This window comes from Hemitrygon akajei, chromosome 22 (genome assembly GCF_048418815.1).
Source record: "Hemitrygon akajei chromosome 22, sHemAka1.3, whole genome shotgun sequence".
NCBI lineage: Eukaryota > Metazoa > Chordata > Chondrichthyes > Myliobatiformes > Dasyatidae > Hemitrygon > Hemitrygon akajei.
Genome location: NC_133145.1, coordinates 67,363,157 through 67,375,533, shown reverse-complemented (window position 1 = coordinate 67,375,533; position 12,377 = coordinate 67,363,157). Strand labels below are relative to the sequence as shown.

At 48.1% G+C, this 12,377-nt stretch overlaps 1 protein-coding gene across 5 annotated transcripts in view; it reads left to right on the top strand.

The window, feature by feature from the left end:
* radil2a (Ras association and DIL domains 2a) overlaps positions 1–12,377 on the top strand; it is a 118,654-nt gene that overhangs the window by 9,167 nt on the left and 97,110 nt on the right. For 2 of the 5 annotated variants that reach the window (XM_073026535.1, XM_073026533.1), the window contains exon 2: positions 2,079–2,437. In XM_073026535.1, coding sequence (XP_072882636.1) covers positions 2,310–2,437 — 128 coding nt within the window. In that variant the 5' untranslated portion in view covers positions 2,079–2,309. Of the gene's footprint in view, positions 1–2,078; positions 2,438–10,089; positions 10,361–12,082; positions 12,106–12,377 lie in introns of those variants that run through there. The other 3 variants (XM_073026536.1, XM_073026537.1, XM_073026538.1) reach the window with 3 other exon arrangements.

The following is a 12,377-nucleotide window of genomic DNA, read 5'->3' as shown; positions in this document are numbered from 1 at the left end:
CACAGCACAGGCCCTTTGGCCCATGATGTTGTGCCAACTCTTTAATTTATCCTAAGATCAATCTAACCCTTCCCTCCCACATAGCCCTCCATTTTTCTATCATCCATGTGCCTATATAAGAGATTATTAAGCACCCCCTAATGTACCTGCCTCTACCACCACCACTCTCTGTGTAAAAAAAAATTACCTCTGACATTCCCCTTATACTTTCTAGCAGTCACTTCAAACTTATTCCCCTTCATATTAACCATTTCCATCCTGGGATAAATGCACTGGCTGTCCATTCTCTGTGTCTCTTATCATCTTGTACACTTATATCAATTCACTTCTCATGCTCCTTTGTCCCAGAGAGAAAAGCCCAAATTCACTCAATTGAGCCTCGTAAAACATGTTCCCTTATCCAGGCATAATCCTGGTAAATCTCGGCATCCTCTAAAACATTATGGAAGGCATCCTGAAAGTTTAAAGAAGAACAGCAATGGGAGTGTACCAGTCAGCCCTTTGAGCCTGCTCTGACACATGTGAATTGGCAGCTGATCTTTAACCCCAATGCCATTTTCAGCACTCTCCCCACACGGCACGGAACTGTACAAGTGCAGTCTTGGATCCCATAGTATCAGACATCACTCAGTCTCTGGTTGTGGTAGAGGAATTCCAAAGATTCACAACTACTAGTGAAGACATTTTTTTCTTATCTCAGTTCTAAATGGGAGTTAGGACAGAGGTTAAAAAGCAGGACCTGTAGAGTTGTAATCTCTGGATTCATCCCTGTTCCAAATGCCAGTGAAGAGAGGAGTGGGAGGATGGGGACTGGTGCAGGCCACAAGGCTTCAGCTTCTTAGGCCATTGTGATTTCTGCTGGGGCAGAGGTGATCTGTACAGGGGAGATGCGCTGCAAACTGGAGGGAGACCAATATTCTTGTGGGGGATTTGCTTATGCCACTTGGGAAGGTTTAAGCTGTTCTGGCGGGTAGATGGAGCCCTATGTAGTAGTGTGGCAGATAGAAGGATGAAGCAATGGACATAATACAATCAGCGTTGTGTCCATTTACAATCTCACCTCCATCTCTCTCTGTTGTGACTCCATATTTTGATTCTACCCCCCTCTCACTGTCTCCCACCCCTCTCTCTCCCCCTCCTCCCCATCTCTTCCTCTCTCTCTATCTGTCTATCCCTCCCTCTCTCTAGATGCTGCCGGCCCTGCTGAGTATCTTCAGTTCTTTCCACTTCAGCACAGTGAGGTTTGTCTCATGGTCGGTCTCTGCCTGCTCTCACCTTCACGCTCTGTGCTGAATTAGCACTGTCCCTGTCTCTCTCACTCTCCCCTCTCCCTCCCTCCCCATTCTTACTCCCTTTCTCCCTCCCCATTGTTACTCACCCTTCTCCCTCCCCGCTCCCTGCCTCCCTCTTCCCCTCTCCTCGCTCTCCCTCCCCATTCCCCTCCCTTCCAACCTCCACCTCAACTGCTCTCACTCTGCCCTCCCCTCCCTCCCCCTCCCTTTCACCCCCTCCCCTACCTCTTCTCTGTCCCCTCTCCCCTTTCCTCCCCACTTCTCCCTCACCCCTCTCACCCCACTCCCCTTTTCCTCCCCATCCGTCCCCTCTCCTTTCGTTCCCCTTCCCTCCCCCTCTCACCCCATATCCGTCCCCCTCTCCCCTCCTCCCCCTTCCTCCCCATCTCCCTCCCCTCCCTTCCTCCCCATCTCCCTCCATCTCCCTCCCCATCTCGCCTCCTCCCTCCACCCTCTCTTCCTCCTTCTCTCTCCCCTCTCACTCCCCGCTCTCCCTCTTCCCTCCTCCTCCCTCCCATCCCCTCTTCCCTTCTCCCCCTCCCCCCTTTCTCCTTTTCTCTCTCCTAGTAACCTGGGTTAACTCTCCTCTGCCCTGTTCTCTGTCACTCTGACCCAGCTTTCCCTCAACCTTTCTTTCTTCTACTTCTCTCTCTCCTTCTCCGTCCCTGGTTAGCTTTGGCGCTTCTCTCTCTCTTTCTCTCGTTCGTTCTATCCTCTTTCTTTCCTCCTTTCCTTATCTCTTCTCTCTACCCCTGCTCCGTCTCACCGTCTCTCTCTCTCTCTCAGTGCGGCAGGTGATCGGCTGCGGCCACACGGTGTCTCTGTCCCCCGACTACCGGCCTCAGGATAACGGGACAGCGAAGTTCGCTCTGAGCCCTCCCTGTCGCCAGCCAGCTGCTCCCGGTCAGTCGCCTCGCCTACCGCAGTCCGGAGTGAGTGAAGTTTGCGGTGCGGAGGGCAAGAGTGGTGTCGCTGTCAGGCAATGAGCGGCCGTGTGGGCAGGCACTGAGCGGCGCGATGTTGGCCGGGGAGCGCAACACCAGCCTGTCCCGGCACAGCCTCAACATTCCCGTAGGCTTGCTGATCACCTCGCCCAAGCGGAGACTGGCCAGGCTGGGCAGGAAACACAGCAACGGATCGCTGCAGTGAGTACCAGTGCTTTCAACACTGACCCATCCTGTCAGAGAAAACGGAGGGGGACATGTGGGAGAGAGGGAGCGGGATAGAGATAGTGAGAAAGATCGAGGCGAGAGGAATGTGCAGAGGGAAAAAGACCGGTTGGGAAGGGAGAAGAAGAGGGGCGAGCAGAGAGAAATAAATGGAGGGAGGTGTAGAGAAAGATGGAGAGAGAGAAAAGGGAGCGGAAGGGGGAATTACAAATTAACATTTAAGTGATATTTGGACAGATGGACGGGAAAGGTTTAGGGGTTAGTGGCAAATGGTACTGGCTCAGGAAGGCAGTTCGATCAGGGTGGGCAAGTTGGGCCGACTGGCCTCATCTACTGTCTCACTGTGGCCCTGGGGAAGAAATGAATGATGGAATGAGGAACCTAATGCGGGGTACAGAGAGCCAACGCAGGAAAGAGTGAGTGAAAACTTGGAAATTGCAAAAATGCAACAGTTGGAGAAGAGTGAACACTGCCTGTTGGATTGAGCCTGCACTCACTGATCGGATGTAGATGCTTGTGTGAGGACAGTGTCTCTCTCTGTAAGTGAGAGAAAGTGGTTTGTTTGCTGGTGTGAAGATCAGGGATGGAGCGGGCACGCAGGAGAGGGGTTCATGTCTGTTTGTCAGGGATATGAGGTTCAATGCACTCGTTAGAGATGGTCGATGCTTGCTATCTTCAACCCTTGCGTGAACATTACGGACATCTCAGGAGGATGCTGGGATAGAGCATTTTCTTGGTTCTTCTGACTGAACGTGATATCTTTGAACGTGATGATGCTTTAGGAGCCACCTTCTCCTCCTGTTAGCTGTTTTATTGTGGATCTCCATTAAATACAAGATGTGGCCCTTTGGCCCATGATGTGCGGAATTTTTAAACTACTCTAAAGTCAATCTAACCCTTTCCTCCTACCTGGTTCCCCCCCCCCCCCCAATTTTTCTATCATCCAAAGAGTTTCTTAAATGTTTCTAATGAATCTACCTGTACCACCATCCCTGACAGCACATTCCATATACCCCACTCTCTTAAAAACCTACTTCTGATATTCCCCACCCTTATACCTTACTCAATCATCTTAAAATTATGCCCCCTCTCTTAGCCATTTCTGCCCTGGGGAAAAAATTTCTGGCTGTCCACTCAATCAATGCCTCTTATCTCCTTGCACACCTCAATCAGATGCCTTGGGATTCTCCTTGACCCTGCTCACCAAGGGCACTTTGTGGCTCTTTTTGGCCTTTCTAATCCAAATAATAGAAGGGAGGGATAATGTGGTGAAAGGGTAAAGAGGAAGGTGGAGAGAGAAGGGGAAGGGAAGACCTGCAGAAGTGAGCCAATTCTTAAATGAATATTTCTCACCTGTATTTACTATGGAGAGGGACATGGAAACTAAGGGATTAGGGGAAATGAATAAGCATATTATGAAAGAGGGGGTGCTGATGATCTTAAAGCATACTTCTGCTGCTGTCTGTAAGAAGTTTGAACATTCCCACCATGACCCCTGGGTTTTCCTCCCATGTTTCAAAGCTGTACAGGTTAGTAAGTTATGGGCATGCTACGTTGGTGCCAGAAGTGTGGTGACACTTGTGGGTTACCCCCAGCACATCCTCAGACTGTGGTCATTGACACAAACAACACTTTTAATTATGTGTTTCGATATAAAAGTAACAAATAAAGTTAATTTTTATTAAGGTGGGTAAATCCCATTGTCCTGACCAAGTGTATTCAAGAACGTTTTGGAAACTGCATGGGCCTTGGTAGGTCTTCATGTTTAGCTATGGGTGAGGTACTGGAAGACTGAAAGGTGGCAAATGAAGAGGTGTTATTTAGAAAAGGCTGCTAAGAAAAGTCAGGGAACTGTAGGCTGGTGAGTTTCAGTAACCATTAGTGTGGGAAAACAAAGGAGCTGGTTGTGGATTACAGGAGGAATGGAGACAGGCTAACCCCTATTGACATCAATGGATCTGGGGTTGAGAGGGTAAACAGCTTTAAGTTCTTCGGCATCCACATCTCCGAGGACCTCACGTGGTCTGTACACACCAGCTGTGTGGTGAAAAAGGCACAACAGCGCCTCTGTCACCTCAGACAGTTGGGGAAGTTTGGTATGGGTCCCCAAATCCTAAGAACTTCCTACAGGAGCACAACTGAGAGCATCCTGACTGGCTACATCACTGCTTGGAATGGGAACTGTACCTCCCTTAATCGAGGATTCTGCAGAGAGTGGTGCGGACGGCCCAGCACATCTGTAGTTGTGAACCTCCCATGATTCAGGACATTTACAAAGACAGGTGTGTAAAAAGGGCCCGTAGGATCATTGGGGACCCGAGTCACCCCAACCACAATATATTCCAGCTGCTACCATCTGGGAAACGGTACCGCAGCATAAAAGCCAGGACCAACAGGCTCCGGGACAGCTTCTTCCACCAGACCATCAGACTGATTAACTCATGCTGATCTGAGTGTACTCTATATGACATTGACTGTTCTATTTATTATAAATTACTATGATTGCATATTGCACATTTAAGTGGAGACAACGTAAAGATTCTTACTCCTCGTGTATGTGAAGGATGTAAGAGATAAAGTCAATTGAATTCAATTCAATACTGGAACAGATTCTGATGGACAGGATCTACCAGATTTTGGAAAAGCAAGAACTGATGAGGGTTACTGTTAACTTTATACTTGGGGAAATTATGTCTCATCAATTTGATTACTTTTTCAAAGAAGTAGGTAGGAATATTGATGAGGACGGGGTGGTGGATGTTGTTGACTAGGACTTTGGCAAGGCCTTTGTGGGGGACAGAACTGCCAGTTCAGTGTTTTTATTTTGGTTTCTGGCTTCAGCCTCCTTCATTTTCAGTCCTGATGAAGGGTTTCAGCCCAAAATGTCGACTATTTATTCCTCTCCATAGGTATTGCCTGTCCTGCTAAGTTCCTCCAGTGCTTTGTGTACGTTCCGCATTTTGTTGTTTTAGACATGATAAAAGAGGTGGATGGGTTGCACTACTGGTAAGGGGGATTGTCACAGCAATACTGAGAAAGGACACACTGGGCAGCTCATCCTTAGAGACAGTTTGGGTGGAACTCCAAAATAAGAACTGTACAATTACTCTGATGTGATCGTACTATTGTCCTCGAGAGGTGGAGGAGCAGATATGTACACAGGTTATGGAGAGATATGAAAGCAACAGGATTGTTATAGTGGAGGACTTTAACGTCCTCAGTCTTGATTGGAGCTTCATTAATACAAGATGCTTAGATGGGGAAGGATTTCTTTAGTGCATCCAAAAGGGGTTTGTATAACAGATTGTGAAGAGTCCATCTAGAAAATAAAATAAACTGGTTCTGGTTTTGGTTAATATGCCAGGCTAGGTGATAGACCTGATGGTGATATTGGGAGAACACTTTGAGAATTGTGACCACAACTCATTATGCTTTAAGATAGTTATGAATAAGGATAAAATCAGATATTACAGGGTGACGGTAGCTTAGTGGTTAGTCAATGCTTTACAGCGCTAGCTGTAATATTGGGGATTGACATCCACTGCTGTCTGTTGGAAGTTTGTATATTCTCCCCATGACTGCGTGGATTTCCTTCAGGTGTTTCAGTTTCCTCCCATATTCCAGATATGTACGGGTTAGGGTTTGTGAGTTGTGGACATGCTGTGTTGGCACCAGAAGCATGGCAACATTTGCAGGCTGCCTAGCAGAATCCTCACTGATTTAATTTGACACAAATAATGAATTTCACTGTATGTTTCAATGTATATGTGATGAAAAAATTAGTCTTTTCCGTTCTTTAAACTGGGGGAGGACAATAGGGAGCTAAGTGGTGTTGATTGAGGGAAGATGTTGTTGGACAAGACCTTGCCTGACATGTGGGAGATGCTTAAAGACCAGCCAATCAGGCTTTAGGATCAGCATGTTCCAGTAAAGAGGACAAGAATGGTAAGGTAAGGGAACTTGGATGACCCGAGAGATCCTAAATTTAGTCAGGAAGGAAAAGAAAGCATATATAATGATCAGAGCTAAACTCAGACTGAGCCATTGTGGAATATAAAGACAGCCGGAAAGTGCTCAGGCAGGCAATTGGGAAGGTCAAAAATGGCCATGAAATGTTAACCAAAAAACCCAAGGCATTTTATAGTTACTTAAGAAAAAAAGAGGAGAGGGCAGATCCACTCAAGGATAAAGGAAGAATTATGTACTTAGATGCTGAGGTACTAATTGAGTACTTTGTGTCCGTACTCTAGGAGAATAATGAAGGAATACAGCATTGCTAATATGGTGGGACATTTTGAGATTAAGGAGGATGTAGTGCTGGGTCTTCTGAAAAGCATTAAGATAGGCCATCAGGCCCTGCAGATATATATCCCAGAATATTGAAAGAAGAAAGTGAGGAGATTGTTGGTCCTAATACAAGGATCTTCATGTCCTTACTAGCAACAGCAAGGACCTGGAGGACTGGAGAGTTGCAGGTGTTGTGCCTTTGTTCAAAAAATTGGAATAATCCAGGCGATTATAAGTCAGGGAGCCTCACATCGAAGGTAGGGAGATGATACTGAGGGATATGATTTGTACACATTTGAAAAGACATGGCCTGCTTAGGGCCACTTGGGATGGCTTTGTGCAGCGCAGGTCATGCCTTACAAACATGATCAAGTCTTTTGAGGAGGTAACAAAAAAGCTTGATGGGGGTAAGGCAATGGATGCTATCTGCGTGGACTGTCGTAAGGGTTTTGGTAGGTTGATGCAGTAGATTAAAAATCCAGGGTGAGTTGTAAGTTTGGATTTGGAACTACCTTGCTCATAGAAGACAGATTGTAGGGGTGGAAAACTGTTGTTACAGCTGGAGGTCTATGACGGGTGTTCTACAAGGTTCAGTGCTGAGACCTTTGTGTTTGTGATACCCGTATGTATCAATAATTTGGATGAAAATGTGATGAGTGAATTAACAAGTTTGCAGATGACACTATATTGGTTGAGGTATGTACAGTGTAAAGGACTATTAAAGAGTGCAGTCGGCCCTCCTTATCTGCGAGGGATTGGTTCCGGGACTCCTTGCGGATACCAAAAAACATGGATGCTCAAGTCCCTTATTCACCCTGTCTCAATGCAGTGGACCTTAGGACACAGCGGATCCCCAGACCTTATTTAACCTGTCTCAGTGCGGTGGACATTAGGACCCGGCGGTCGAGCTCTGAATCTGCAGTGTTTCTGTTCATGAAAATAATCATGATCACGATTGAAAATAAAGTGGAAATAATAAAGCGATCGGAAAGAGGTGAAACGCCATCAGTCATTGGAAAAGCGTTAGGCTACAGTCGGTCAACGATTGGAACAATTTTAAATGGTGGAGTGAGAAAGGCCCTGCCCTGATGAAAGCTACAATTATTACTAAGCAATGCAGTGGTTTAATTATTGTGTTTTGGGGTTTTGGGTTTTTGATCGTCCGCAACAACCCGGCACGGAAGGAGCGTGCACTCAGTCTGTCACTGGATCGAACTCAGGAACTTCCCGAGCCCGGCGCTGAAACATACGTTCTTAAGTGTTTTATATGCACAGAAAGGTAAAATATATACTATATACTAAGACAAATGTTTGACTAACTGGCGCTAAATAATACCGGATGTACCTGATCTGACTTACATAGTAAGAGAACTTCCGATTTGTTTTCGATCCTGATCCACGGTGACCTATGCACATCCTCCCGTATACTTTAAATCATCTCTAGATTACTTATAATACCTAATACAATGTAAATGCTATGTAAACTAGTTGTTATACTGCATTGTTTAGGGAATAATGACAAGAAAAAAAGTCTGTACATGCTCGAACAAGTGCTGGAAGAGAACTGGGTTTTCTCGATTCGCGGTTGGTTGAATTTGTGCATGCGGAACTCGTGGATAAGGAGGGCTGACTGTACAGCAAAATACAGATCAGTTACAGATACAGTCAGAGAAGTAGCAGATGGTATGTGAGGTACGAGGTGTTGCATTTTGAGGTGAAAGGTGAAAGTATATTGTTATTGTGTTGACTCTTTAATCACATAGAGGTACAGAGGGATCATGGTGTTCAGGTCCATAGTTTACTGAAAGTGGTTATTGTGGTGAACTACATATACCTGTCTGGACTGCTCCTGTGGCTCCTCCCACAGACTCCTGCTGACTGCTCCTGTGGCTCCTCCCACAGACCCCTGTATAAAGGCGATTGAGGCCTGATGCCCGGCCTCATTCTCCAGGATGTTGTGTTGTTCATTCTTCCAGTCAATAAAAGCCGATACCTCGCTTCTTACGTCTCGGAGTGAGTTATTGATGGTGCATCAATTATGCAAGTGGTAATGAAGGAAGATGGCATGATACACATGCAAAATGCTGGAGGAACTAGAGGATTTCCAGCATCAGCATGGATGGCATGATGTTCTTCATCAGTAGGGTTGTAAGAGTAAGGAAGTTATGCTGCAGCTGTACAAAATGTTAGTCAGACCACAAGTGGAGTTTAGCATGCACTACAGGAGACTATCCCCTACAGGAGTGAACAGGTTAGGGTCTGGGAACACAGGGTGAGGGGTGAAAAGGTCAGGCAACACAGTGAGGGGTGAACAGGTCAAGGTCAGGGAACATGGTGAAGGCTGAATGGATCAGGATCTGTGAGCATGGGGTGAAAGATGAATGGGTCAGGGAACACGGTGAGGGGTGAAAGATGAATGGGTCAGGGAACACAGTGAGGGGTGAAAGATGAATGGGTCAGGGAACACGGTGAGGGGTGAAAGATGAATGGGTCAGGGAACACGGTGAGGGGTGAAAGATGAATGGGTCAGGGAACACGGTGAGGGGTGAAAGATGAATGGGTCAGGGAACACGGTGAGGGGTGAAAGATGAATGGGTCAGGGAACACGGTGAGGGGTGAAAGGGTCAGGGTCAGGGAACACGGTGAGGGGTGAAAGATGAATGGGTCAGGGAACACGGTGAGGGGTGAACGGGTCAGGGTCAGGGAACACGGTGAGGGGTGAAAGGGTCAGGGTCAGGGAACACGGTGAGGGGTGAAAGATGAATGGGTCAGGGAACACGGTGAGGGGTGAACGGGTCAGGGTCAGGGAACACGGTGAGGGGTGAAAGGGTCAGGGTCAGGGAACACGGTGAGGGGTGAACAGGTCAGGGTCAGGGAACACGGTGAGGGGTGAAAGGGTCAGGGTCAGGGAACACGGTGAGGGGTGAAAGATGAATGGGTCAGGGAACACGGTGAGGGGTGAATGGGTCAGGGTCAGGGAACACAGTGAGGGGTGAACGGGTCAGGGTCAGGGAACACAGTGAGGGGTGAACGGGTCAGGGTCAGGGAACGTGGTGGGGGTGAACGGGTCAGGGAACACAGGGTGAGTGGTGAACAGGTCAGGGTCAGGGAACACAGTGAGGGGTGAACGGGTCAGGGAACACAGGGTGAGGGGTGAATGGGTCAGGATCAGGGAACACAGGGTGAGGGGTGAACAGGTAGTTGACATGTGGGATGTGGCCAGAATTCCCGGAGTTCCGGCCTCTGGGAGTTAAATTCTCCCTCCCCTTCCGCCTTGTTTATTACTTGTGGTTTAACTTCTTGCATAACAAGTTCAGGTTAAAAGAGTGTGCCGTGGATTGTTGCATTGCGTCATTGAAAGTGTTACAGCACACTAGGGCTGTGCCTGAAACCTGGCTGGCCGAGACCAGCCACTCTCACTCTCTTGCGTGGCACACACCTTGTCGGCCGTCCTTTTGTCATTCACATACAGCAGGTGCACGGCAGCAGGAGCATGTTTGAACTGGTCGCTCACAAAACCAAATTACAGCTGGCAGCATGGTATGTATCAACCTTGTGCTCTGAAGATTTACTCAGTTGCTTGCTGTACAACTCAGACTGCAGACAGCCCAGGTATTGTTTTCACAGAGGCTATGGTATATCAACAAAGTAAGATGTGACCTGAAATGCCATTGAATGTTCAGTTTATCTTATTCCCTCTCTCTATTCCTCATTAAGAGTTTCACCTTCTTGCTTTCCTCTGCCATCTGTTCTTTGCCCTCTCTTTGTTTTGGCCCCATCCTGTCTCTTTTCCTCTGAAACTCTTTTCTTCCTCTCTCCCCTCTCCCCCTCTCTCTCTCCCCTCTCTCTCTCCCCTCTCTCTCCCTCTCTCTCTCCCCCTCACTGTCTCCCCCCTCTCTCCCCCCTCTCTCCCCCCTCTCTCCCCCTCTCTCCCCATCTCTCTCCCCCTCTCCCCCTCCCCTCTCTCCCTCCCCCTCTCCCCTCTCTCCCCCTCCCCCTCTCCCTCTCTCCCCTCTCTCTCCTCCTCCCCTCTCCCTCTCTCCCTCTCTCCCTCCCCCCCTCTCCCTCTCTCCCCCTCTCTCCCTCTCTCCCTCTCCCCCTCCCCCCTCTCCCTCTCTCTCCCCCTCTCTCTCCCCTCCCTCTCTCCCCTCTCTCTCCCCTCTCTCCCCCTCTCTCCCCCCTCTCCCCCTCTCTCCCCCCTCTCTCCCCCTCTCTCCCCTCTCTCCCCCTCCCTCTCTCCCCCAATTGCTCTGAGCTGAGTCTAACAAGGACAGGAGTCTTGTGGAGGAGGGAACCCTTTACATGTGAGGCTGGAAGAACTCAGTGGCTGGGGAGGGAAACGCGCAGAGGCTCTTCATTTGGATTCAGATCATCAGTCCATGTCGATTGGTCTTGTGTGGTTGGGGAGTTGGTTATGATCAAGGGGTGCTACTGATGGTGTCGGTAACCCTCAGACAGTATGGTGAAAATCTCCAGCAGTTTCTGAGCATACAGTTTCTGCCATGCGGACTGAATTCAAATATTCTCCTTCCCCTACCAGGTTTACTCCTTTCTTTTTCTCACATTCCTCTTAAATGTCAAACTCATCCTCTTGCTCCCAGTTCCTGCCCATCGTACTTTCTCTCCCAGCCACTTTTGCCCTCCCTGTCCTTCTTCCTGCACCTTTCACCCTCTTGCCCTCTCTCTCCCCCCTCCCCCTCCCAGCTCATACCTCCCCCTTTATTTCCTCCTGATTCTTTTTGCACAGTGAGTGGCTGGAGTCTGGAATGTACTCCCAGGAGTAGTATTGGGAGCAGATTTAATTGTTACGTTCAGAAGGAAAACAGTAACCGCTTAAATGAAAGAAGTTGTAGGCTGTGGGGAGAGTGCAGGAGGGTGCATTCTTACACTGAGTTACCAGGGAATCAGTGAAGCCATCTTTGTCTCAGCTCTCCACTACATATTGGAACAGAGCTAGGATGACTAATGTCCTTGGTTTGACCAAGTGAAGTTGACACAGATTTCAGGAGATTCTATATTGCAGAACAATAACTCATGGGACTTGGCTGATGTAACAAAGTGGTGCAATATGAAGTGGCCCTGCCGGCGACATTTCATTAAGGATGTGAGCAATAGTTAATTTTAAACAAATAGTACTGAACTGGGGGTGGGGAGTGCTTTAACTGTAATGTCCTGACTTCATTGAAGTATCAGGCAGGAGTCTGACCTCCCAGGATAGTAGGTTCGCAATGTACTGAGATTTTCTTGGAAACATTTTCTCGGGCACGCTGTGTTCTGGGAGGTTTTGAATTCAGAGTGCTGCTTGGTCGTGTTGGCTGGAACAGGAAATACAACTTGGACTGCGCATTGATGGCACAGTATGTTACTGCATGTAATAGTTGACGAGTGTGGAAGTGTGTTTGTGTGTATGTCTGAAACTGTGTCTGTGTGAGTGTAAGCATGTAAGAGAGTATGTCTGATTAGAAACACTTCTCCCTTCCCCCCACCTTCTACACCTCTCCTTCTATCCCTAACACTTCCTCTTACTCCCTCTCCCCCTCCCTTTCCCTCTTATCGCCTCTCCCTCCCTGACGTGACATTTCAGTGAAACAGTGATTGGGGTGCCAGTGTCCATGTCTGTGGCACAGTG